Source organism: Salvelinus fontinalis, chromosome 22 (assembly GCF_029448725.1).
Source record: "Salvelinus fontinalis isolate EN_2023a chromosome 22, ASM2944872v1, whole genome shotgun sequence".
NCBI classification, from domain to species: domain Eukaryota; kingdom Metazoa; phylum Chordata; class Actinopteri; order Salmoniformes; family Salmonidae; genus Salvelinus; species Salvelinus fontinalis.
Window position 1 is genome coordinate 20,623,938 of NC_074686.1, and position 27,999 is coordinate 20,651,936.

General features: G+C 43.3%; 1 protein-coding gene across 2 annotated transcripts; it reads left to right on the top strand.

Moving 5' to 3' along the window:
* The first annotated feature begins 1 nt into the window (after window position 1).
* Window positions 2–27,945, top strand: LOC129820010 (collagen alpha-1(IX) chain-like). 2 transcript variants are annotated; one of them, XM_055876797.1, is made up of 38 exons: window positions 2–241; window positions 4,357–4,442; window positions 6,787–6,861; window positions 8,444–8,573; window positions 10,902–11,148; window positions 11,451–11,600; window positions 11,867–11,947; window positions 12,665–12,682; window positions 12,890–12,982; window positions 13,162–13,197; window positions 13,587–13,658; window positions 14,377–14,421; window positions 14,531–14,566; window positions 14,716–14,739; window positions 14,876–14,929; window positions 15,183–15,254; window positions 15,644–15,685; window positions 15,941–15,997; window positions 16,257–16,310; window positions 16,459–16,512; window positions 16,888–16,941; window positions 17,040–17,093; window positions 17,249–17,302; window positions 17,427–17,480; window positions 17,699–17,752; window positions 19,544–19,597; window positions 19,918–19,962; window positions 20,055–20,108; window positions 20,229–20,282; window positions 20,532–20,657; window positions 20,758–20,793; window positions 20,899–20,943; window positions 21,047–21,079; window positions 21,230–21,376; window positions 23,411–23,465; window positions 23,570–23,764; window positions 26,660–26,746; window positions 26,936–27,945. In XM_055876797.1, the coding sequence occupies exons 1-38, from the start codon at window positions 213–215 to the stop codon at window positions 27,142–27,144; spliced, it is 2,865 nt and encodes a 954-aa protein (XP_055732772.1). In that variant the 5' UTR covers window positions 2–212; the 3' UTR covers window positions 27,145–27,945. The 2 variants fall into 2 exon arrangements, with proteins under 2 accessions (XP_055732772.1, XP_055732773.1); XM_055876798.1 differs by lacking the exon at window positions 12,665–12,682.
* Window positions 27,946–27,999: the final 54 nt, after the last annotated feature.

Consider the following 27,999-nt stretch of genomic DNA (forward strand, 5'->3'; position numbering starts at 1 on the left):
CTCTCCCAGCACCAGGACTGAACTACAGGGGGAACTAACCTAAGATTCATGCCTGTGGCTCCTTTTGCTTCTTTACCTCACTCACTCACTTCTGTCTGTCTGTCTATCTCGGTCTGTCTGTCTCTGTCTGTCTGTCTGTCTGTCTGTCTGTCTGTCTGTCTGTTTGCTCTTAAAGCCCTGCGTCGCCCATCACACCTAGACGAGAGCAAAACATGGAGCACCACTGTGCTGTCTTGACAAGGTAAGAGCTTTTTGAATGATACATGTATTGTGCAGTTATTTACATGTTGAAGTGGTAATATCTGGGTGGATTGGCACATTATTGTGATCCACTTGGGTGTGACCTTACTGTGGGAAAATCATGAGGTCAGAGTTTAGTCAGGCTTACTGTTGTCTTGACGTAATATATTTCTAGTCTGAGGACGTGCTAGTCAAGAAATGATTAAACAGTATGACATTCTCTCTGTAGCAGTGTTTCCCAAACATTTCCCCTAGAATCCTCAGCCGTTCCACTTATCTGATGCATTCCAGACCCAGACGATGTGATTCAAATACTGTCAATAAAGGCTTGGTGATTAGTTGACCAGTTGAATCAGGTGTGCTACAACTCGAATAAATCAAATAAATGGTATGGCGTGGGGTACTAGAGGAGAGATTTGGGAAACATTGCTCATTAGGAATCTACTCTTTTCATCACGGATAGATAAAAGAAAAAAGTGAAATCATCAGTTTTCTAGTATCAGATTCCCCTGAACCATTGACTCGCTCTCGAATAATGAAATAACATTATATAACAAAAAAAACTAACACATACAGCACTTTTTTATTAGAAATTGAAAATACTCATGCTTGAATTTATACAGCCTTGAAATTAGCCAGTGATGTTGTGGGCTGGTACCATTATAATATTTAGCTCTGCATGGATTATAGAAACTCCGTGGCCAGAGGCCAAGATTGAGATAGCACAGCTTTATAATCTGGCCCACACTCACGCACACACAAACACGCATGCGCAGACAGTAAACCTTGTTTTGTGGGCATTCGAACATAGGACAAATAAAGCTGATAAGCCTTAAGAAGGCTTCCTCTCCTCCTTAGCTTTCCAGTGGGCTGGTTAACTGTGTCTTTGTCATGATTTAAAACTCTGTCAAAGATCCATCTGGCCTCTCGAATAGCCCCTGTCACACAGACAGTGTCATGTGGTGTGTGTGTGTGTGCCTGCTTGCCTGTGTGTGTGTCAGTGTGGGCATGTTGGCCTGTCACCTTTTGACCCATTGTGGCAATGAAAGTGACACACACACACACACACTTTTTACTTTTATAGCCATAAAGATTTGTCTGGGGAATGCTACCAAATTATTAACATAGTAATTAAAGTGATTGATACCGCAGGGTTTAATTTGTAAGGCTGAGCAGCAGAGACTGGAATGAGGGTCCAGTTGGTGTAATTAAGACAGATGAGAGCAACAGAAGCCACGCCAGGAGAGCTGGCATACTACACGGTCCAGGCTCTGTGACGCCGGGGGACAAGGCCATATGTGTGACACCAGAGGCACAGCGAGGAGGCCAGAATACGTTCAAACAATCTCTGGATGCTGGAGATGACACACTGTGCTTTTCACTCAGAGAGAGCCAAAAGGCGCAATCTTAAATATGTTTATGTTCTTATCGGTAATGCCGTTGACCTATCATCCTACATCTGGCTGACGTAGGATATTGATTTAGAATTTCCCCCTGAGAATAGAGTTGTTGAGGTTGTTGCCCTGTTGGCTTGCTTTATAGTTTCATCTGTGGTCTGACAACATAGTATGAGGAAAAAGTCAAAACACAATTGCTTTATCCAAAGATATTTTCTGCAGCTCAAGAGCTGATGTGAAGACTGCTGTCAAGCTTTCCCAGACCACCAATGTCAAAATGTTTTTGATTCTATTGTTTGCTGTGACAGTTTATCCCCAGGGGTTGGGAGTCTATGGTGCACTAGGCATCAAAGAACAGTAAGCTTCCCTTTCCTGTATATCACAGCATCAGACTGGATGTAAGGACAAATGAAAATTGAAATGCCCAGAAGCACAGAAGGAATGTACATCTCTGTTGTGAATTAACCCCAGTTAGTGCTACATTGCATTCTCTCTCTCTCTCTCTCTCTCTCTCTCTCTCTCTCTCTCTCTCTCTCTCTCTCTCTCTCTCTCTCTCTCTCTCTCTCTCTCCTCTCTCTCTCTCTCTCTCTCTCTCTCTCTCTCTCTCTCTCTCTCTCTCTCTCTCTCTCTCTCTCTCTCTCTCTCTCTCTCTCTCTCTCTCTCCCTCCTCTCTCTCCTCTCTCTCTCTCTCTCTCTCTCTCTCTCTCTCTCTCTCTCTCTCTCTCTCTCTCTCTCTCTCTCTCTCTCTCTCTCCTTCCCATCACTCTCATGTCTCACACTAAAACTGCTCTGCACAACTAGTGGCCACATATGGAGATGCAGGGCAAGTACATTTTCCAGCGAAGCAAACAAAAGCTCCATTATCCAGATAGTCTTGTGGTTTGTGTTGGAGGGTATACTGTACCGTGGTCCAGGGTTCCTGTCAGTGAAAGCCCTCCCCATAATAATGGTTATACAAGGTCAGGGCTGTTCTTGGCTGCCAGGCTGGTAGATAGATTGATGGGCATGGTGAGATGCAGGGCTGCCAGCCTGTAGTGATTTGGGCAGCATCCTCCATGGTGAAGGGCATATGTTGGTGGCTAACTGCCTCTTACCTCCCTCCTCTGTAGGGACCTTGCTGAGTAAGTCATTAGTCATTTCTCTGACAGCACCCCCCCCCCCCCCCCCTCTCTCTCCCATGTCTCCCTAAAGTTGGAATCCACAGCGGGGAAACTGCCCCGTTCCTTTGAAATATTACAACAACAAAGCTGTTACTTCAAACAACAAACGTCATTGCACCCACGATAGAACAGCAGAGTATTTTACCGTGATTTCTTTTTCTCTTACTGCTGGAGCTCCCCGCTGCCGTTTAATATACAGAACCAAAACAATAACAAATGCCCCTGGGGGCAGCCAGTGGCGCTGTTTTCCCAAATGCAGATCTCAGCTTTAACACGGCACCTCTCTGTCTAAAAAATACCTCTGTGCATACTGTCTCTGCCGTCTCACACTGCCTTGGTGCCTCAGCCGTCACTCCATATCACCCTGCCTGTCAGCCTTCTGATAGAAGAAGAGGCTGTGGAGGGTTGAGGAAAACAAGGCCAGGGGAGGGAGAAAGAGAGAATTGCCTGTGGATCGTTCTGGGGACACACAGCACAATGTTGTTGCTTTCTGTAGTACACATTCATATGTCATTCACAGGAGGTTGGTGGCACCTTAATTGCGGAGGACAGGGTCGTGGTAATGGCTGGAATGGGTAGAATGGTATAAAACACATGAAACACACGATTGCCATTCCATTCGCTCCGTTCCGGCCTTTATTATGAGCCATCCTCGCTTTAGCAGCCTCCTATGGTGTCGGCCTGTGTATGACAACAATGGTCAGTGGCCGGCTCTCCACAGTCATGTTCACTGTTTCTGCGTTCTACAACACAATGTCTGTCTTTACTGTGTGTAGTTGTTACTTCCAAATTTCTGCAAACCTACTTGGTAATGACATGTATTCTTACTCTGGAGTTGAGCTAGTGTATTAGACAATGTACACTCGTGTCTGGCATAGATGTACACTCGTGTCTGACATATATCTACACTCGTGTCTGACATAAATGTACACTCGTGTCTGACATAGATGTACACTCGTGTCTGACGTAGATCTACACTCGTGTCTGACGTAGATGTACACTCGTGTCTGACGTAGATGTGCACTCGTGTCTGATGTAGATGTACACTCGTGTCTGACATAGATGTACACTCGTGTCAGACAGATCTACACTCGTGTCTGTTATATATCTACACTCGTGTCTGACGTAGATCTACACTCGTGTCTGACATAGATGTACACTCGTGTCTGACATAGATGTACACTCGCGTCTGTCTCTGCTTATGAACATCCTCATGACACAGTTTCCCCCATTACCTGTCAAAGGAGAAATGCGTGGGTTTCTGTGTTTGTGTTATCATAAGATCTTCATCTATCAAACTAATTGTAGTCATTGATACAGTAATGATCAGTACGTCACATACTGTATGTTACTTCTGTCAGATAATATTGATGTGTCTACGTTAGTTTTAATCTCTTTTAATGTGTCGGTACTCTAAAGCTTTATCAATTTAGGCCAAAGACATGTATGAAGACATCAGATCACTGACCCAGCTGTCCTCTTTCTCTCTTTTTCTCTCTCTCTCTCTTTCGCCATCTCTCTCTCTCCCTTTCTCTTTGTCTCTTTCTCTCTTCCCTCAGGAAGCGACCATGGCACCCAGCAATGTTGCTGTACTCCTCTACCTGCATGGCCCTCCTCTCTCTGCTACTCTCTCCTGCCCTCAGCCGTAAGTTACTCAGAAGCCTTCAGGGTCATGATGGGAACATCACTTCCTCATAACGGTGTACTACTGGGATGTGGTGTTTGCTTGCACAACTACTTTGATATTAATAATTCACTTTCTTTTTGGTATCAAAACACACAAATTGTTTCAGAATACTATCACAGGTCATTCCATTTATTACAATTGCAAATCTGTTATGAAGACAGAAATAGCAGACATAGTGTAGCCTACTGTACTAGTCTGTAGATTAATTCAGATAATCTCTTGTTTCTTAATTGTTACAGATGCCGTATCTTAATTTGATCATCCTGTTGTTGCATACATTTTTTGCATAGCAGGAAATGCAAAGTTTTAGTGTATATGATGTTTACAAAGGCTTCTAAAGTTTGTAGTTTCCACTTAAAAATGTCAGACTTGGTTAGCCCTAGTGAAAAATGTCTCAAGCCCTACAAAAAAAATATATTAATTATAATCCACATAATAATTCACACGATTTTCCTTCTGTAGCAAACTGGCTCAAATTAATATTCTACATCTGTATAAGCCTCTCTTCCAAGCTGTCAGAGAGATACAATAGCACATATATCTACATTATGGGTGTTTTTCAACATCAAAACAAATACATTTCAGACTTGGGGGAATATCTAATGCAGAAAACAAACCTAATGGTTATTCTTATTACGTGTAATGTGAATGCCATCTTATAGCACGGTTTGCTTTCGCAGTACAAGCACATGATGTGTGGTCTAATAGGTAGCTAGATTACTTTCCTTTTGGAAATGGTCTGCTTACATCCACTAGTCATCATCATAGCTCTCAGTCACATGTAACGGCGGTGTTGTACTGTAAGAGCTGAGCTGAAGTCCATCTCAATCTCCTGCTCATTTAGCGTAATGACTAGGCGGCTAAAACGCTTGGTTGTATCCAAAGTGACATCCTATTCCCATTATAGTGCACTACTTTTGACCAGAGCCTATAGGGATCTGGTCAAAAGTAGTGCAATATATATGGAATAGGGTGCCATTTGGGACACATTCCCTGGTTTTGGAGAGAGAGCCGTTAACTCCTTACAGCCCACACTGCACAGTTAGAGAACTGTTTATGGCCACTACACACACAGGATAAATACCATCTCCCCAAAGTATCCCCTCCACTCAGCAGTTACGGTGGAGTTGATAGGGACTTCCAGATGTGTTGCCTCCACAGTCTGCACATCCAAATGAGCTGACTCAGGTTGTTGACTGGGAGTAGAGGCTAGAGGTACTCCGGCACCCAGTGCTGTTTCATTACTTCCAGATCTTTGTTTCCTAGTTTCCCCATGCAATGCATTTTCATCCTCATATCAAACAGGAGGAGGAGGTCAGGAGATTTGTTTTCTGATTCTTGAGTAATTTAGTAGCTTCACGTTGAGATGTTACTGCTACAGTAGAGCAAGGCTCTTTAATGAAACATCATCAAATGTTTCCACTGTCGTTGTTTCAAGTTTCAAGGTTCACTTAAGGTTTTAGTTGAGAAGGAAATGTAAAAAATCCCCTCAGGTTTCAGTTACATTACATCAGCTCTTTTTTGCAGTGAATCGCATCCAATGACAGTTAACAATTTAGAATCCCAGACAGATATGTAGGCTATATTAAATTAACAAAGACTAAAGACACAATACTAATATTATAGGTCATTCAATCACACAAGAAAAACACAATAGCACAATAGTGTGATTGATGACTCTTGGCTTCTTACATTCGCCCCCAGGGGGACATCTCAATAACTGACAGGAAGATTCATAAATTAACAAAGAAGAGCTATTACCTGTCGGTCTGACCTTCTTTAGTCACTTTACAGACGTTACAGTGTATGCAAGGCAACATGGCACAGTCACACTACAACATTCATCAACATTACCCCTGTCATCCCACACTGACATATTCAAAGCACATCAAATAAAATAAAATAAAATGTATTTATATAGCAGTTCTTACATCAGCTGATATCTCAAAGTGCTGTACAGAAACCCAGCCTAAAACCCCAAACAGCAAGCAATGCAGGTGTAGAAGTCAAAGTATGTGTCCATTGTTTTCAATACAATACACACGCTGTTCAGTTTGTGCCTGTGTAATTAACTTGAGAAATACAGACGCTGCAGCTTTAAGAATAACCGACATTAAAAATGCATCCAGTGTGGATCATGAGCATAATGTGAATTGGCATTCTTACCTTGTTTTATGACCTGTGATCGATCTCCCGGTGCTTTCCCTTGAAGATGGCACTGTGAATTGTGATTTGGTGTCTGGTTGATGCTGTGAACAGAAACATCATAACCAAGCTGCTTCCCCTGTGTGTTTTCCGTCAGAGTTAGATCTCAACAGGTTAGATGGGGACACAGCTGTCTGCCCTCCCATGAGAAATGGACAAGATGACCTTCCAGGTAAAGTATACGCTAGATACTAACAATCATATGTTGTCTTTTAGAAATATTGACTATGTGAATATGCGTACTAACTTAGTCGTCTTCATCCCTGGTTGGACACAGCAACAATTTGCTTCCACTGCGGTCTGACTTTGGCCACAGCTTGCTTGCCCTACACCATGAGATGTGGATGTAGTTTATGATGCAATCAAAGGAGACCTGCATGGGAAGACATACTACATATCTCCATGTTGTCTCAGACACTACAAGATATCGCAGGAGCTCTGAGCCAGTATTAATGAGATGTCTTTCTGTAGCCAAGTCTCACCTCTCTTCAAGACACCAGGTCAGAAGGGACTCCGTATGGAGCAGTAGTTCAACACTATAGTCCCTGTGGTTTTTCTCTTCACCAGACAGCAAAGACTTACATTTTAAATGACCTGAAAACCACCAGCCTCGGTTTACAGAAATCCATAAGGAAGCAAAATACAGAATGTCACAATTAAGTTAGCTGCTGTGATTGCTTAGTGAATTGGGCTGGGCTGTCTAAATGCGTAATGACTTGAGACACCTTTAGGTTTCAAATAAGCCAAATAAAATATTCCGCTGAAGCCTGAAAGATTTTAGTAGGAACAATTCTAGCTCAGCAAGATGTTAATTGTGTACCAGCGCTCTGGTAGGAACAGATGCTCTGGTAGGAACAGATGCTCTGGTAGGAACAGATGTTCTGGTAGGAACAGATGTTCTGGTAGGAACAGATGTTCTGGTAGGAACAGATGTACTGGTAGGAACAGATGTTCTGGTAGGAACAGATGTACTGGTAGGAACAGATGCTCTGGTAGGAACAGATGTTCTGGTAGGAACAAATGTTCTGGTAGGAACATATGTTCTGTTAGGAACAGATGTTCTGGTAGGAACAGATGTACTGGTAGGAACAGATGTACTGGTAGGAACAGATGTTCTGGTAGGAACAGATGCTCTGGTAGGAACAGATGTTCTGGTAGGAACAGATGTTCTGGTAGGAACAGATGTTCTGGTAGGAACAGATGCTCTGGTAGGAACAGATGCTCTGGTAGGAACAGATGTTCTGGTAGGAACAGATGCTCTGGTAGGAACAGATGTTCTGGTAGGAACAGATGCTCTGGTAGGAACAGATGTTCTGGTAGGAACAGATGTACTAGCTGCCTTCAAAGAACATGTTGTACTATGTGTTGCCAGCCCAGGCAAGAGAACAACTAATTATAATAATATGCTAGTAGTATCACTGCACCCAGTGTTTTATACAGAGTATGAAATAAGAATAAACCGTTGAACATAGTAAAGTGCGACAACACCGAAATTCCAAAATGTCCACTTCACGTGACTTGTTACAAACTAGAATGTGAACCAGAAACATGCTTTTACACTTTTATAACACCATGTGTAGGATACAAAGAAGTCCAGTACCTGTCAATCAGATGCATTGTTTCTTTTTCTACTCCTGGAACACAGTATATAACGTATACTTCACCAGAATGTCTATATATGTACAGTAATGTCACGTGTCATTTATTCAGAACGATACAGGACACATCTGGAAATCAGTTTACCTCTCGTTTAGGGTTCGATCTGATCACCCAGTTCCAGTTGGATGTTATTCCTCTGAAGGGGGTGAGGAAGGTGGAGGGCTCCACTCCTCTCCAGGTGGCATACCGCCTCGATAAGGAGGCCAACTTCCAGATTCCTACCAGGTAAGGAAAAACAGAAAAAGAAAATGCCGAAGCTTGTCGATACAGGTGTTGTATTATTATGGCTTGATAAGGGAGGCCAGCTTTCAATACCTATCAGGTAAAGAAAGAATGAAGAAACCAGAAAGAGCAACACACATATAATCGCTAAACACACACACACACACACACACACACACACACACACACACACACACACACACACACACACACACACACACACACACACACACACACACACACACACACACACACACACACACACACACACACACACACACACACACACACACACACACACACACACACACACACACACACAAATAAATGCTTCCCCCTGGGTTGATGCAGGTGTGGTATTATTATAGGTTCCTGACAGGTGTTATCACACTGGGAAACAGCTTGTAATTGGCAGAGAACAACATGTCTGAACCTATTTGGCATTTCTTGGCGACAAGGGGCGAACCCCCCCCCCCCCCCCCCCCCCCCCCCACTGTAACCATTAAATATCTCCTCCCGGAAAAACAGAGAGACATATTTCATGATGCTGCATTCTTAGTTGTAGTTTTATTCTCCTGTTCCTGTCTGTGCTCATAAAGGATTCTGGGAATCAAAAGAGACTGAGCAGCTTCCTGTGTGAAGATAGACTGTGTGCATGTGTATGTGTGTTTGTGTTTGTGTTTGTGTTTGGGTGTGTGTCTTGCCTAGATCAAGCAGTGAATGTGTGGGGATCCTCTAGACTGGTACTGTACCCTGTCATTTGTTTGATCTAAAACCACTACACAATTTGCCATTTTCAGCTTAGACCGTTTGCACATTGCTCAGTAGGCTAGAAGTTGTTGTCAGGTGGTTACCCTTTTTAACATAAGCTGTCTTCCGGTGTTTCACTGGTGGTCTGGTCTGGTCTGGCTAATGACCTGTAGCGGGCCTGTTTACAAATTCTGTTGTGTAACATACTGACACCTCCCAGCCTGCCTCATGCCACTCAGGGCAACGTGACGCTAATCACAAAAACATGCATCCCTCGGCATCCAGTGGCCAGTCTGTCTGGGCTTTGAAGTCTGTCGTCAGAAGGGTTCCTTTCCGATACCCGTTCCCTTACCACTGCAGGGGATAGAGGCCTACAACACAGCACACTTCAAACTTTGGCCTAGGCTGTGAGAGACTTTCTCCCAAGGTGCACTTAGCACACACACACACACACACACACACACGCACACGCACACGCACACGCACACGCACACGCACACTCACACACACACACACACACACACACACACACACACACACACACACACACAGCAGAAACATTAGAGTGGTCTTCATTTGTTTTATAGGGTACAGGAAACTCCTTTTTTATTGCCTTATCTTGATCTATTTACAAGCCGACTGCAGCTCTGCAGCTCCTGTCCATAAAGGCACCACCTATGGAGCCCTTGGCCTGGCTAGTTAAAACCCCCGGGCTCGTATTCCTAAACCTTTAAGTAGGAGTGCTGCTCTAGGATCAGTTTTTCCTTTGAGATAATAATGATTTGACCGGAGGGGCCCTGATCTGAGATCAGCATCTGAGACACTTAATGAATACCAGCCTAGAGGTTTCGGACTGTAGAGACTGAAGAGCAATCTGCATGTTAGAAACAGAGAAGGGTCGACTGATTGGTTGATCTGTTGATCAGAGCCACTGGGGCTCTGCTTCTGTTTAAAACAGAAGGGTTTGATGTGGAAATAAAGGGCCTCCTTGTTCCTTTGGAGTAATTGTAACTGTTGAGTTATGAATGCATCATGCATTAGAGACAGGGAGAGATGGAGGATAGAGAGAGAGAAAAGAGTGAGGGATGGAGAGCTTTAACATAAAAGTGTTAGGGTTTGATTGATGTCTCCATTCATAATGTTATGGTGGGCGTGAGGAGCTGGACGGAAAATTAAGCACTGTGTGTGATGCTTTGTGATCGTGGCCTGCAGCAGTTTTACCTCTGCTTTGGGATGATGAGTGTCTTTGACAATAGCCAACGTTAGAGATCTGAAATCATAGAACCAAACTGTGTGTGATGGAAAGCTGCTTCTTTTTACCCACTGCGAAACGTCGCTCTCGGTGCCCTCTTCTCTATGACTCTAACTAAACTGCATTCTTAATGAGAATGATTCAAATGACGATTTTGTAAAGATGCGTTTTAACCCTTTCTTCTGTCCATCCATCCTTCTCCCACTGAGGATGAACTTCCCTAGGGGCTTCCCTGTTGAGGACTCCTTCATGTATCAACCCTTTCCTCTCCTCCTCCCTCTCTCACCCACCTTTATCTTAATTTTCATCTTCTAATCTTCTCCACCCAGGCTCAATTTCCCCCGGGGTTTCCCTGACGAGTACTCCGTCATGGTCACATTCCGTATGATCAAGAACACGGTGAACAAGGTGTGGAACGTGTGGCAGGTGGTGGACGAGGACGGACGGAAGCAGGCGGGGCTCAGGCTAAATGGAGACCAGCAAGCCTTGGAGTACTTCCTGATGGGCCAGGATGGCAACCTGCAGACCGTCACCTTCCCAGGGCTCTCTGTGTTGTTCAACACCAAGTGGCACAAGGTGATGGAATGACTGATGGTACTCCTGGTTCACATTGCAAAATCTATCCAAAACTATCCAAAAATGCCCAATTTGTCCAGAAATCCCAGATGGAAGATTCCTGGAATCAGGAAGGAATAAGCAGGGAACTTTGAGAATGTTACTGGAAATGTGCAACCCTACACCTGGTACAATGTATTTAGTGACTGATTACCAAATTAGCATTTTAAAAACGTGTTTATTTAGCTATCAGTCTCCCAATGACATGAACTACGATGGCCCCTGAGGATCAACAACAGTAACCCTATAGCATATCCTTACAGATGATGATTGGGGTGGAGAGAGACCAGGTCACCCTGTATGTGGACTGTCAGCCCGTGGACAAGAAGCCCATCAAGGGGAAAGGCCCCGTCAACACCGAGGGAGATACACTTATTGGGAGGCTGGACATTGACGCTGATGCTTCTGTTGTGGTGAGTGGGGCAGGGATAGCCTGGTCCCAGATTGGTTTGTGCTGTGTTGCCAACAGTTGTGGTCATTGTTTGGGATGACAATAACCATATGAGTTGACAAGACCGCACAAACAGATCTGGGATCAGGCTAAGGTTGAGAAGGTATTGGTATTGGTTCCCCAATATTTGATTGAAGTTTAAAAATGTTAGGTTACGTTATGTTAAACCATGCCATGCTATTCTATGCTATGTTAAATGATCAATCTCAGGCCATTGTCTCATTCTAGTTTGAACTCCAGTGGATGCTGATCCATTGTGACCCAAAGAGAGCCAATAGAGAGAACTGCCAAGAGCTGCCTGCCATAGAGGTAACAACAACAACCTTGGCTCCACGTGGTCTTTACTTGCTTTGGTTTTAGGTTCATATTGACCAGCAACATAACTTTCACTAACTGGCTTCTGTGAATCTGCACCTGCAAAATTGTGAAGAGATAGGATGGCCTGTTCTACCATTGTAGGAGTGCCATGACTACAATAAATATGTCAAATAAGCACTTCATTCATACAGAGAGAATACTGGCAGCTCTCACTCTCAATTTGGACTAGACACATTTCATAAAGTGGTTCCATTTTGGCAGCATATTCAAGTCTGCCTCCTCGGGTCAGAATTGTAGATTAGAGTAGATGCTGTTATGAGTGGGCAGAGTCCTATTGTCCCATAGACTGCAGAATGAAAATCTCCCGTCTGTCTTTATGATGCAAATATGTCTATCAATTTGACTATGGTCTATTCCCTCTAGCTTTGAGGGTAACTTTTCTGCGTACAGCAGTATCTTTTCAGTACGCCAACACTAAAATGGTACAGGGAGACTGTAATACTACAGGGACTATAGGTTTACTATGGGGTTCTGTATGTCAATGACAGCATGATATGCTCACAGCCAGACCCATAGATAGAGCCTATATGATTCTGCTCACAGCTATTGTTTTTGGACAGGTGCTTTAGCTTCTCCTGACACTTTGGGTGAAGGTGGTGTGACTTCTTCACTAACTCTACATGTTTCTCATTTCTCTTGCTTCTTCAGATGTATGCCAATGCTGAGGTATTTATCTTTTCTACCTTCTTTTTTCTTGGTGTTTTTGGGGCAAATAATCTACCTCAATGCTCTGTTGTCTGATTGACTCGATGCTTTGTTACCTTAGTGGTCCAATCAAACTCTGTCTGGAGTAAGACTTTTCTTCACTCCCCTCAGAGTGGCCTTCAGTCCTTGTCATGTACTCATCGACTGTGTTGTCTCTTCACCCTCCAGCCTGACCCCAAGCCTGTCCCTGGCCCTCTTGGTCCCACTGGCCCTGAGGGGCCCCGGGGGCCACACGGAGAGGACGGCAGAGACGGCAGAGATGTACGTCTATCCATTCCATCCAAACTACATATAGAATGAAAAATGAACAATTGCATTATGTCATTTAACATGCTGGATATTGCCTCAAACTGCATCTTCGACAGACAGTAAACACTTTTCTTGATTCTCTATTCTCAATGACTAGAACGGATAACCAATGTCTTTCTTTTTACTTGCAGGGCCTTCCAGGTTCACCTGGCAGTGCTGGCACTACTGTAAGTAGGATATGCCATATTATTAAATGTGTTTCATTCTCTAAGTATGTATTTAACTCTTTGTTTCCATCCTGCAGTTCAACCTATGTCATTACTTACAATCAATTTAGCTGCAAAAATAGATCAGTGTTCTCTCCTCCACCCTGCCTTCCCCTTATCTCTCTTTCTGTCTGTCCTGATGAAAATTGCACATCTTTCATTGATTAAATTTAACGCTGACCGGCACAGCCACGGTGTATCTTAGCAACGGTGACGAGCAATGCAGATGGATAATAAAGCTGTTTGTCAGATTTCTTTGTGTACAGAGCAATACTTAGCTTTTGTTGTGTCTGCTATGTGTGGCTTTGGTTGTGTCTGTAACTCAGCCGTCTGTTGTGTCTGTAACTCAGGGGGCCAAAGGTGACCAGGGGGAGATCGGTTTGCCTGGACAGAGAGGCCTGTCTGGCTTACCAGGAGCTTCTGTAAGTATCACTACTTCCTACTGTACCACACACAACACACATGGCCTGTCATCCACTCAACACTACCTGTACAACACTCAACCTGTACCACACTCAACCTGTACCACACTCAACCTGTACCACACACACTACCTGTACCACACACTACCTGTACCACACACTCAACCTGTACCACACACACTACCTGTACCACACACACTACCTGTACCACACACTACCTGTACCACACACTCAACCTGTACCACACACATTACCTGTACCACACACACTACCTGTACCACACTCAACCTGTACCACACTTAACCTGTACCACACACCCTACCTGTCACACACTCAGCTTGTACCACACACACTACCTGTCACACACTCTGCCTGTACCACACACACTACCTGTACCACACACACTACCTGTACCACACACACTACCTGTCACACACTCAGCCTGTACCACACACCCTACCTGTCACACACTCAGCTTGTACCACACACACTACCTGTCACACACTCAGCCTGTACCACACACACTACCTGTACCACACAGTCTTTATTTTGCCTTGTGGAGCAAGACAGGGTTGTTCTCTATCACCTTGTGTATTAGCTTTGGCCATTGAACCGTTTACAGCATCTTTCCACCACTCAACTGATATTATTAGAATTCAAACTAAGGGAGAGAGAATGTTTTAGTTTGTAGATCAATGATTTCTCCTTTTTAATGAAGGGAGTGCCTGGTTCAATGGGCCCAAGAGGACCTGTGGGCGAGAGAGTGAGTTATTTTTCTTCCCGGAACCTACTAAAGAAACAATTTGTTGCTAATAACTTTAACAGCAGGGACAATGTTAACTAATATTATACGGTTCTGTGTCTAATAACAGGGACTTCAAGGTTTTCCTGGACCAGCAGGCTCTCCCGTAAGTATTCACTATATTTAGATCATTATATATTAATGGGAACCTTTTGCTGATATTTATCGCCGTCAAGCCATGGAACATGTCAGTCCACTTATTTTCTATAGCTAAATAACATGACGTAGCTGATCACTTTTTCTCTCATTTCCCAGGGCCCTGAGACAGTTGGACCCCCCGTATGTACTACCACCCCTTCAACAGCTTCACATCATCTTCACCCCGTGTTCTAAACAGCATTAAGACAGCATACAGTATTTTAATCGAGCCCTGCTATAGAATAATCACATAACTTGAGTATGTCGCTCCCTACAGGGCCCGCCTGGGAAAGCAGGAACTCCAGGAGACGATGGGAACATTGGGCCTGAGGTCAGTGTTCAAATAAGGATCACATAGTAATGACTATAGTAATGACTGGTTAAACAGAACACAACCAGCAATAAAAACATACAGGATATGTTCGGAATTCTGCATTACGTGTCGTAGCAGTCATAGTGCACTTCATTGTTCCTTTTAAAAGTCTGTGGACGATTTTGTAACATACATGTCAGACTTTTCAGTGTCTAGTAGGACATTCTCTGTGTGTTTCATGTCTAACTGTAACAGTCCATATTGTTATCAGGGTCCCCCTGGGCCTAGAGGGGGTCTGGGTCTCCCTGGTCCCGCTGGTCTACCAGGACCACCTGGACCTGTGGTAAGTACTGATACTAACCTCTAACTTCTGGATCTAACCTGAAATTGGTGAATTCAACATCTGTATCCTGTGTGAATTGACCTCTGTTTTTCCGACTTGGAGTCTTGACCGATGTTCCTCTCTGTGGCTTTGTCTCTTTGGTCTTTCTCATTAATTAACCTAATTATTTATTTGATCAATATTGTCATAAGAGTTCTCTCCGACTTTTAGGGTGGCATCTTAACCCTGACGCAGAGTGATAATCAGTATCACTTCTGCATTAATGGACATTGATTGCACAGCCTCAAACACTGGAGATCTTTGCTGTAGTGTTTGTGGACATCTACACTCTGTTTAAGATGTCACTCCATAGAGATATGTACTGTGTCACTCACTCTGTTGTTTTTAAGGGACCACCTGGGGCTGGAAAAGCTGAGGGGAGTGGGGATGATGTGAGTCTCTTTTTATCATCTTTCTCAGGGTTAAACCAACTTTCACCGGGTCTGCTGTTGTTGTAATAACTACACTTCAGCTTAATTCACACTTCCCTTAGACATTGTTGTTGTCGCTGCCATTTCATTCTGACAAATCTGCATGTGGAACATTGGTAGCTATAGTGTTCTTCAGTCAGTGGCTATCGAGGAGGTGAGCCCCCCTGCAGGTGTAGTGATAATGTTATATCTGTGTCTGTCTACGTTTGTCGGCAGTGCCCTGCTGCCTGTCCAGCGGGACCACAGGGAAACCCAGGGCTATCAGGGATGAAGGTGAGGAATCTTAGTGACAGACACTGAATGAAATACATACCTGGCTTTGGGCACCAGATCCCTTATCATTATTCACACCATTGTGGCCATTGGTTTTCTCTGATACCAGTAACTGATCATTGAATGGATTTATGTATAACTTATCCAGACGCTCAAAGCGCTTTACATTGTGGGAGGAATATCACTGTATGAACCACCAATGTGAGCTTCTGATAGTTGATGCTATTCAGTCTGAACTGGATTGTTATGTCATCTCCAGGGACACAAGGGATTACCAGGTGACAATGGAGCTGCAGGTGAAGCTGGACAAAAGGTATGACAAGCAATCAATTCTAATGTTTAGTGAAAAAGTGTGATGTTTGACAATGCGCTTAAGTACATTGGGTGCTTAGGGTGATTATTCAAGCACACAAATCGCTAGATGTGAGTATTTGTGTTTTTCCTATGTTGCTAATCCACAGGGTGAGCCTGGACCATCTGGGGTGCAGGGCCTAACAGGCAAGATGGGAGATGATGTAAGAACCGTCCTTGCTCTGAAATATACCAACACATACAGGCTGACATTCTACTTCACTGTCTGATATCGAAAATCCCAGTCGCTTGTTTTGTATTTTCTACACCTATTTTCTCCTGTTCCAAGCAGAACATAGGTCATGAGAATGCCGACATTTCTGCCTCTAATGGAAATGGGTATTTTGAGCACACTATAACGTTACATAGGATTTCTGCCTAAAGCAAAAAATGCACATTCAGAGATGATACATAAGATTTTTTGCTTCTAGTCAAATTGGTCGTACAACCAGCCATTTATATCTGTTTATTGTTTTTGCTGTGCATCACTGTGAATCCTATTAAATTTAATACATTTTCACATCTGTAATACATTCCAGGGACAAAGAGGTAGTGCTGGTTTTCCTGGTAGTTCTGGAGATAAAGGAGACAGGGTAAGGGTTTAAGACAATATTTACTACAAGTCTTGTAAATGTTCTACTTTAGTGTTTAGGGTCTAAAACTCACTATCCGTGTTCTCTCCTCCTCTCAGGGTCCCCCTGGTTTCAACGGCATCCCAGGACCCACCGGACCACCGGGTTCTCCTGTAAGCACTACTCATTTAATCAACTCAGTCAATTATAACTGCCATTTTCAATCAATGACTGGAGGACAGACTGTGGTTGACATTACCTAGGACTGAACGGTGTTTTCCAAAATGTCTGACATTATGTTCTGTAGTGACTACTTGTTTTCTGTTAGGGTATGGAGGGCATTCGTGGACGTCAGGGTCTGGAGGGAGAAAAAGGTGATGATGTGAGTATCTCCTCTCTTCTACAGTATCTCTCGTGTTTTTACTGGGCTTTCTAAATATGGTTTTGTTCCAAGCCTTTATGTTCACCTAAATTGTTGCATGGTTAATTGCATGGGCGTTTCTCAGGGAGCCATCGGTCCTCGAGGAGATCAGGGTCCTGTTGGTGCAAAGGGAGACACTGTGAGTAAACAAACAATACAACATAAATTGAACTTATTTCCTTACTAATAAGTCATCAGATGGATGCAGGATCCTTTTGTAGTGTTAGTTGTATAGTTAGATTGACCTGAACAATTCATATTGTGTAACATCGCTCTTATTTTTTATGAGTGTGGTTATGACGCTGAGGTTTTGTTGCTGTTGTTGTTGTTGTGGTCAATGATGAACTGTGATTACAGGGTACTCCTGGGGCAGACGGCATGGATGGACTCCCTGGAGTGGATGGAGCTAAGGTCAGTCTACGTTTTATGGCTACTTACTGTACATACAGTTGAAGTCGGAAGTTTACATACACCTTAACCAAATACATTTAAACTCAGTTTATCACAATTGCTGACATTTGACCCAAGTAAAATTGTCCTGTCTTAGGTCAGTTTGGATGACCACTTTATTTTAAGAATGTGGAATGTAAGAATAATAGTAGAGACAATTATTTATTTCAGCTTTTATTTATTTCATCACATTCCCAGTGGGTCAGAAGTTTACATACACTCTATTAGTATTTGGTAGCATTGCCTTAAAATTGTTTAACTTGGGTCTTATGTTTTGGGTAGCCTTCCACAAGCTTCCCACAATAAGTTGGGTGAATTTTGGCCCATTCCTCCTGACAGAGCTGGTGTAACTGAGTCAGGTTTGCAGGCCTCCTTGCTCGCACAAGCTTTTTCAGTTCTGCCAACACATTTTCTTTAGGATTGAGTTCAGGGCTTTTCGATGGCCACTCCAATGCCTTGACTTTGTTGTCGTTAAGCCATTTTGCCATACTTTGGAAGTATGCTTGGGGTCATTGTCCATTTGGAAGAATCATTTGCAACCAAACTTTAACTTCCTGACTGATATCTTGAGATGTTGCTTCAATATATCCACATAATTTCCCTGCCTCATGATGCCATCTATTTTGTGAAGTACACCAGTCCCTCCTGCAGCAAAGCACCCCTACAACATGATGCTGCCACCCCCGTGCTTCATAGTTGGGATGGTGTTCTTCGGCTTGCAAGCATCCCCCTTTTCCTCCAAACATAACGATGGTCATTATGGCCAAACAGTTCTATTTTTGTTTCATCAGACCAGAGGACATTTATCCAAAAAGTATGATCTTTGTCTCCATGTGCAGTTGCAAACCGTGGTCTGGCTTTTTATGGCGGTTTTGAAGCAGTGGCTTCTTCCTATCTGTGTGGCCTTTCAGGTTATGTCGATATAGGACTTGTTTTACTGTGGATATAGATACTTTTGTACCTGTTTCCTCCAGCATCTTCACAAGGTCCTTTGGTGTTGTTCTGGGATAGATTTGCACTTTTCGCACCAAAGTACATTCATCTCTAGGAGACAGAATGCGTCTCCTTCCTGAGCGGTAAGACGGCTGCGTAGTCCCATGCTGTTTATACTTGCGTACTATTGTTTGGACAGATGAACGTGGAACCTTCAGGTGTTTGTAAATTGGTCCCAAGGATGAACCAGACTTGTGGAGGTCTACAATCTTTTTTCTGAGGTCTTGACTGATTTCTTTTGATTTTCTCATGACGTCAAGCAAAGAGGCACTGAGTTTGAAGGTAGGCCTTGAAATACATCCACAGGTACACCTCCAATTGACTCAAATTATGTAAATTAGCCTATCAGAAGCTTCTAAAGCCATGACATAATTTTCTGGAATTTTCCAAGCTATTTAAAGGCACAGTCAACTTAGTGAATGTAAACGTCTGACCCACTGGAATTGTGATACAGTGAATTATAAGTGAAATAATCTGTCTGTAAACAATTGTTGGAAGAATTACTTGTGTCATGCACAAAGTAGATGTCCTAACTGACTTGCCAAAACTATAGTTTGTTAACAAGAAACTTGTGGAGTGGTTGAAAATTAGTTTTAATGACTCCAACCTAAGTGTATGTAAACTTCCAACTTCAACTGTATATATAGTTTAGTATACTTAGTTAGTACAGTTTAAATAAAGAGAATATATCCAGGCTTACACGATCTGTCAAGAAATCAATCTGTTATCCTGTGAACATACCTGTCATCTTTCCAACAGGGAGGAGCTGGCGTTCCTGGGACTGTAGGAATCAGGGGTGTCGTCGGAATTCCAGTGAGTCTAATATTAATCTTTGACGTTTGTATAAAATAATTATAATTAATCTAAGAATATAATTATAAATTAGATTACCTTTTGTTGGTCTTAAAAGGAAAGCAAACGCTACGAAAATCAATCGAGCGGTTGGTTGCCTTCGAGTCAAACCACACTGCAGACCAGATTAATAAAACATTTATACAGGTCAGAGGTCATAGCAGGGGAAACAGAATCAACAGAAACAACACAACAAGGAAGTAGTCCATCCCTTATGTTGTAATGCTCTCAAAAATAACACCTACGCTATTCTGAGGATATCCTGTGTGTTGTTTCTGCAGGGTTTCCCAGGAAAGCAGGGGCTGGTTGGAGCTGGAGGTGCCAAGGTAAAATGTGTGTGTGTCTGTGTGCGTGCGTGTCTTGGATACAGTTTCATTCCGTGTGTTTGTCTATTGTAAACAGTATGCTTTTTGTGCAGGGTGACACAGGAGCTGACGGACCAGTAGGATCAATCGGAGGTCCTGGGAAAACAGTGAGTATCAAATTTCACACTTAAGTGTTTACTATCACTCAACACTGCTAGCCATGATTGTGGATCCATATTCTACTGATGGTGCTGAAGATGCTTAAAAATACTATATTGTTTGTTTAGGGGGCAACTGGACCAGCAGGAGAAGATGGAAAACCAGGAGACAAAGGAACTACTGTAAGTTGACAATTATTTAAATTTTATTCAATTTCAACCGTTTATAATAGTCTGTTATTAAATCTACAATACAGTAGTCATTTTATATTCATATACTCAACTATGATTGTCATGCATACTGCTCATCAATAACAATCCTTACATCTGACTGTAACAATGAGCTGACAGCTGAACTCCTTAAACCCACAATTATTAGATGACCTTTAATGATAACCATGAGTCTTATTGATCCTGCTTCACTCTCCCCAGGGCGAGACCGGAAAGCAGGGACCAGTGGGGGTCACAGGTGATACAGGCATGCAGGGTGACAAAGGGGACAAAGGTGACACTGGTGAAAAGGGACTGAAGGGTCACACTGGATACAAGGGAGACCAAGTGAGTCCTGATGTGTAGTAGTTTATTGTTTTAGTAATAGTTGTCAGTTTGTAGATTAAGGTGTTTGAATGACTTCTGATTTCCTGTGTCTTGTTCCTAGGGTCCTATTGGTCCCACTGGCCCAAAGGGAAGTGAAGTAAGTCCATGGATTCACATCAATACCATATATCATGTGAAAAATGAGACAGTATTCTTTTGTAAGATACAGTGTCTGTATTGATAATCTTACCTCTGTCCTCAGGGTGATCCAGGTCTTACAGGAGTTTCTGGAGTCAAGGGAGACCAGGTATATGTTCTACTGAGAGACACATTTGATCTAGCTTTAGTATTCCGCTGTATTTGTAGTGACTACAAGGGTCCTAATTCAGTCGATTATTGTTGTTTTATAGGGTCCTTCTGGTGTTCCTGGAATCAAAGGAGAGGTACAGAACAATGTCACAATTTATTTGATTGGTTGATTGGTTGGTTGGTTAATCAATTGGTTGATTGGTTGGTTGGTTGATGGAATAATTGAATGCTGTATGGTGTACAGTTAACATTTAAGTCGTGTTGTGTTGTCCACTCACGTCTAGGTTGGAGAGAAGGGCATGAGGGGATATACCGGGGAAAATGGTAGACCAGGGCAGCCGGGTCATGAGGGTTTGACCGGTCCCCAGGGAGCCAATGGACTGGAGGGAGAGAGAGGGTTACATGGATCACCTGGGCCTAGAGGCCTACCCGTAAGTACCTTTAACCTGGGCCTATAGGTCTACCTGTAAGTACCTTTAACCTGGGCCTAGAAGCCTACCTGTAAGTACCTACCAGAGCGCTAAGAACCTTGGCGTGATCCTGGACAACACCCTGTCGTTCTCAACTAACATCAAGGCGGTGGCCCGTTCCTGTAGGTTCATGCTCTACAACATCCGCAGAGTACGACCCTGCCTCACACAGGAAGCGGCGCAGGTCCTAATCCAGGCACTTGTCATCTCCCGTCTGGATTACTGCAACTCGCTGTTGGCTGGGCTCCCGGCCTGTGCCATTAAACCCCTACAACTCATCCAGAACGCCGCAGCCCGTCTGGTGTTCAACCTTCCCAAGTTCTCTCACGTCACCCCGCTCCTCCGCTCTCTCCACTGGCTTCCAGTTGAAGCTCGCATCCGCTACAAGACCATGGTGCTTGCCTACGGAGCTGTGAGGGGAACGGCACCTCAGTACCTTCAGGCTCTGATCAGGCCCTACACCCAAACAAGGGCACTGCGTTCATCCACCTCTGGCCTGCTCGCCTCCCTACCACTGAGTAAGTACAGTTCCCGCTCAGCCCAGTCAAAACTGTTCGCTGCTCTGGCACCCCAATGGTGGAACAAACTCCCTCACGACGCCAGGACAGCGGAGTCAATCACCACCTTCCGGAGACACCTGAAACCCCACCTCTTCAAGGAATACCTAGGATAGGATAAAGCAATCCTTCTGCCCCCCCCCCCCCCCCCCCTTAAAAGATCTAGATGCACTATTGTAAAGTGGCTGTTCCACTGGGTGTCATAAGGTGAATGCACCAATTTGTAAGTCGCTCTGGATAAGAGCGTCTGCTAAATGACTTAAATGTAAATGTAAATGTAAATGTACCTTTAACCTGGGCCTAGAGGCCTAACTGTAATTACTTTTAACCTGGGCCTTACAGGTTTTAACCTGGGCCTAGAGGCTTACCTGTAAGTACCTTTAACCTGGGCCTAGAGGCCTACCTGTAATTACCTTTAACCTGGGCCTAGAGGCCTACCTGTAATTACCTTTAACCTGGGCCTAGAGGCTTACCTGTAAGTACCTTTAACCTGGGCCTAGAGGCCTACCTGTAATTACCTTTAACCTGGGCCTAGAGGACTACCTGTAATTACCTTTAACCTGGGCCCAGAGGCCTACCTGTAATTACCTTTAACCTGGGCCTAGAGGCCTACCTGTAATTACCTTTAACCTGGGCCTAGAGGCCTACCTGTAATTACCTTTAACCTGGGCCTAGAGGCCTACCTGTAATTACCTTTAACCTGGGCCCAGAGGCCTACCTGTAATTACCTTTAACCTGGGCCTAGAGGCCTACCTGTAATTACCTTTAACCTGGGCCCAGAGGCCTACCTGTAATTACCTTTAACCTGGGCCTAAAGGCCTACCTGTAATTACCTTTAACCTGGGCCTAGAGGCCTACCTGTAAGTACCTTTAACCTGGGCCTAGAGGCCTACCTGTAATTACCTATAACCTGGGCCTAGAGGCCTACTTGTAATTACCTTTAACCTGGGCCTAGAGGCCTACCTGTAATTACCTTTAACCTGGGCCTAGAGGCCTACCTGTAATTACCTTTAACCTGGGCCTAGAGGCCTACCTGTAATTACCTTTAACCTGGGCCTAGAGGCCTACCTGTAATTACCTATAACCTGGGCCTAGAGGCCTACTTGTAATTACCTTTAACCTGGGCCTAGAGGCCTACCTGTAATTACCTTTAACCTGGGCCTAGAGGCCTACCTGTAATTACCTTTAACCTGGGCCTAGAGGCCTACTTGTAATTACCTTTAACCTGGGCCTAGAGGCCTACCTGTAATTACCTTTAACCTGGGCCTAGAGGCCTACCTGTAATTACCTTTAACCTGGGCCTAGAGGCCTACCTGTAATTACCTTTAACCTGGGCCTAGAGGCCTACTTGTAATTACCTTCTTCCAAGCAAGTGAAGGACAACTGTAATACACACTGGTGTTAATTAATATACTTTTCACCCTTCCAAATCCAATAGGGTCCTAAAATGAATGATATCAAACTTCGCGAAGTATGCTCAGCAATTGTTGAAGGTACGTGAATATTGTGTAGCCTACACACTGTAACAATCATTTAAGGCAGACTGCCATGTAGGGTGTTTTGTTCAACTGACATTTGAAAAATTCTCTCCATCTAGAACACTTAGCAGAGCTTAAGAAAGAGGTCCTAAAGAAACCAGCAGCGATCGGGGCCCCTGGAATGGCAGGACTGCGGGGCCCCGCAGGTCCACCGGGCCCAGCAGGGACTGCAGGAGAGGCCGGTCCCAGAGGACTGATGGGAATGAAGGGACCACCTGGATACTTTGGGTTACCAGGCACACCTGGAAAACAAGGTAGGACTAAGTGGATACCCAAAGATGATCAAAGATAACGGGGGAATTATATATCAATAACTTGCTAGATAAAGGTGAAATGTATAAAGAACTGATCATTCCAATGGAATACTTCGGCCATCTTGGAAATGGCCATTTCATTGTGTACGGTAGAGAACATAGAAACTACAACCACAAAAGTATAGCCACAGTACAAATACTTAGGCCTTCTATTTGTCCATTATAGTGTATTTCTGTAGAGGGCCCACAGCCGTACTGACGGATGCACTCTATTTAAACCTATTTAAATATTTTACAGAAATACTGCATTGTCTGGCCTCCAGGTTCATTGTCGCCACAGTACAGTAGCTTAGTGCCAGGGTTGGGAAATAAAGGATTACATGTTATCCGTTATATCTAATGGATTAATCTTTTTTTGTAACTAATCAGTTACATGTAAGGGATTACCAAAAAAACGGTAACTGTAATCTGTTACATTGCCAGCAAAAATATTGTAATCATGTTAGTGAAACTTTTAAAAACTAGATGATTAATTCGAGGATGATTTTTAAATTCAGAAAGGAGATTTGGACAGTTCTCTGTTTTCTCGATGACATTGAAATCAGCATTGAAAAAAGGCGCAAGTTTAAATTTGTTCCACCTGAGCGAGTCTGACCAGAAGTTAGAGACCACTATGATGACACACCAAATGTGTTTGATGGATCGCGGGAAAAGAGCAGGAATAGGCTTTTGTAGGCTACAGTCCAAGCTATGTCTTCCAATGGTGTAACAGCTGTCGGCATCCAAAGATTATCCAACTTCAATAAACACTTGGAGGTAAGGATGACATCAGTGGTGTAGTCTGCGGAGATATGGATATCACTTATTATTGATATCTACTTAGCGCTTTGATGTGAATCACACTGCTGCTCTCTCATTAGCTATTTGAGCTTTACAGGATTGTGGTTGTTGTAGATGGCTGTTCACAAGTCTAAATGTGTATTTGAACCCAATAATGGTTGTATTTGAACCAAATAACGGTTGAATGCAAGAAGTTTAAGATGCCTATCAATCATTGTTTTTGAAACCAGTGGACAGCCAGTGAAAAAAGCGCTCTTGCAACAGCTGCATAGTGCGGATCCCAGCCTATAGAATAAAAGTGGGTCTTTCTAATTCATGCTGATAAAAATAATACATCCATAGACCTAATGGACACATGTTCAAACTCACACACTTTTGATAGACTTAAAGGGGCAATATGTAGTTGCTACATACATTTTTGGATTTATACATATATATATATATATATATATATATATATATATATATATATACATGACCGTTCAAAAGTTTGTGGTCACAGAACAGCGCAAACTGGCTCAAACCAGAATAGAAAGAGGAGTGGGAGGCCCCGGTGCACAACTGAGCAAGAGGACAAGTATATTAGAGTGTCTAGTTTGAGAAACAGATGCCAAACAAGTCCTCAACTGGCAGCTTCATTAAATAGTACCCGCAAAACACCAGTCTCAACGTCAACAGTGGAGGCGACTCTGGGATGCTGGCCTTCTAGGATGAGTTCCTCTGTCCAGTGTTTGTGTTCTTTTGCCCATCTTAATCTTTTATTTTTATTGGCCATTCTGAGATATGGCTTTTACTTTGCAACTCTGACTAGAAGGTCATCATCCCGGAGTCACCTCTTCACTGTTGATGTTGAGACTGGTGTTTTGAGGGTACTATTTAATGAAGCTGCCAGTTGAGGACTTGTGAGGCATCTCTTTCTCAAACTAGACACTCTAATGTACTTGTCCTCTTGCTCAGTTGTGCACCGGGGCCTCCCACTCCTCTTTCTATTCTGGTGAGAGCCAGTTTGCGCTGTTCTGTGAAGGGAGTGGTAATTGTTTCATCTGTGGATTTGCCCTTTAAACAGCTGCATATTATCAAGATATCAAAGTGTCACCAACATAAAGGTTAACAATAGGCCTATAGCAAATGCAGCATATGGCATTCATTTTTAACATGTAAATATAACTTTTCAGTAGTGCTCAAAGCATGCCAACCCATGAGCACAGCATTTATTTTTCAACTCGAATCAATGTGCCTAATCCGTTCTCCATGACAACAAAATCATAAACAACAGAGTAGAGCTGGCTAATAAGTCCTTAGTTTTGGGGTTATGCTCAGGTAAACAATTTGGCTAATCTATACTTCCATATTTCCAAGTCCTATTCTTGAAGATCAAGGGGTATAACATTTATTAGAATGACTGGAATTCTGATAGACTTTGGTTTTTAATGTAAAGAGATGATTTAATCGTATTATTATATGTAGTAGAAAGCGATGGGTTAGAAGAAGCCTACATATCCAACCCATAAAGTAATATGTAACATCCATATATGGCCAGCTATGTAAACTTTAACATTGATTTATCCTGCAGTAGACGTGGTTCAATTTGTGACATACGCTTTTGTCTTCTTATGATGCCTCTTAAGGGGAAAGTAATCTGAAGGTAACTGAATGTAATCAGATTACGTTACTGTGTTTTCGTAATCCAAAAGTTACTGATTACAATTTTGGACAGGTAACTAGTAACTGTAACATATTAAATTTAGAAAGTAACCTCCCCAACCCTGCTTAGTGCTCTGAAAGAGCTTGTACAGTGTGTTTGTACAGTTTGTTCTTTGTAGATGGTCTTGAGTCATGCCTTCACATCCAGGGCAAAATCAGACAACACAGCAAAGTCCCTCTCTGATAAATCCTGTTAATTGCATCTCTTTTGTTGACACACACACACACCCACGCATGTACTCGCGCACACACACACCTACACACAAATAAATACCTCCTGTGGGGATAATAGCCCATTTCAGACAGTCAATGTACAACATGTGAAAGGAAATGTCTTCCTCTTCTCTGTAGGTGATGCTGGTGTAAAGGGGGATACAGGACATAAGGGAGAAAACGGAGTGGGAATCCCAGGAAGTTCAGGCGAGCCAGGCCCACAAGGTAACACCACCCCTCCCCCCATTCTTCTCTTTAGCTCCTCAAGTTTATGTCAATACTTTAGCTCAGCAGGCTAACACAGTCTGGTGTCGCTCAAGAGACCTGGGTTTGAACCCAGTTGGTCACACATAGACATGACGAGGTGTTGTTTAGTACCTGTTGCCATCATCTCCCTCATCCTTTGTCTATCAGGTGTGGCTGGCGTCCCTGGCATCGGGAAGGACGGTAAAGATGGAGCTCCCGGTAAAGACGGTGTTAATGGTAGCCCAGGTGCCTCTGGTTCCAGGGGAGCTACAGGAGCCCCAGGGTATTGTGACCCCTCAAACTGTATAGGCAGTCCCCCACCTCTCTATATGATGAGTGGGGGGAAAAAATCCTCCAGCTACAGCAAGGGGCCGTGAGGAACACAAACAGAAGCTCGGAACACATTTCATCTCTAGCAGCAGCAAGACAGACGTGAGGTACCCAGGTCAGGAGTGGTAATACATGGGAGTCTTCACATGTCTCCCTCATCGCACCACAGAACCAAAGAGAAACAGAAACAAGGCAAATGTAATTTAGAATACTGTATAGATATTTTTCTAGCTTTTCATCTTTTTGACTGATGCATCGTTTTTTGTGCAGAGAGCTTATCTGATGTTATGCATTCTAAGACAGCTGCTATTGATTTTAAGCTAGCCTTTCAACTGATCAGTGGCCTATCATGGCCCAAGTGCTGTCCCAAAGACAAATTACACAAACCTCTAAAATGACCATATTGTTTAAATTCATGTTGTTCCATTCATACCCACAGATTTAGGTAGACAAACAGGGCAACGTTTTCAACTAACACCAAGGAAAATACTGTATGTATTTTACTTCTATTCATGTACTGTTTAATTCCTTGTTTAAATAAATTCATAAAAAATGTCCTCACCAGCACCATGACCAGTACGAGGTTCACCCTTTCACAAATAACAAAACCTCAAACTGCGCTTTGGAATCATTCATTTTCAATATTGATCAATGAACAAGTAAATAACGGCAAAAGTCCACTACCATGATGAGCCATAGACAGATACTGGTAGTTCATCTTTTCATTCAGTCACTTGAACATAGGATAATCTATGTTATACAGAAGTTGTATAGTACGAGTACACATGTTTCCCTGTTGTTGTTGTTTCTAACAATGTAATAAACTGTTTTGTTTGGGAAATATTGCACATCAGACCCGTGAGTTGTTTTTGTGAACAGCTACCTTTACCTTTAGGGAAGCA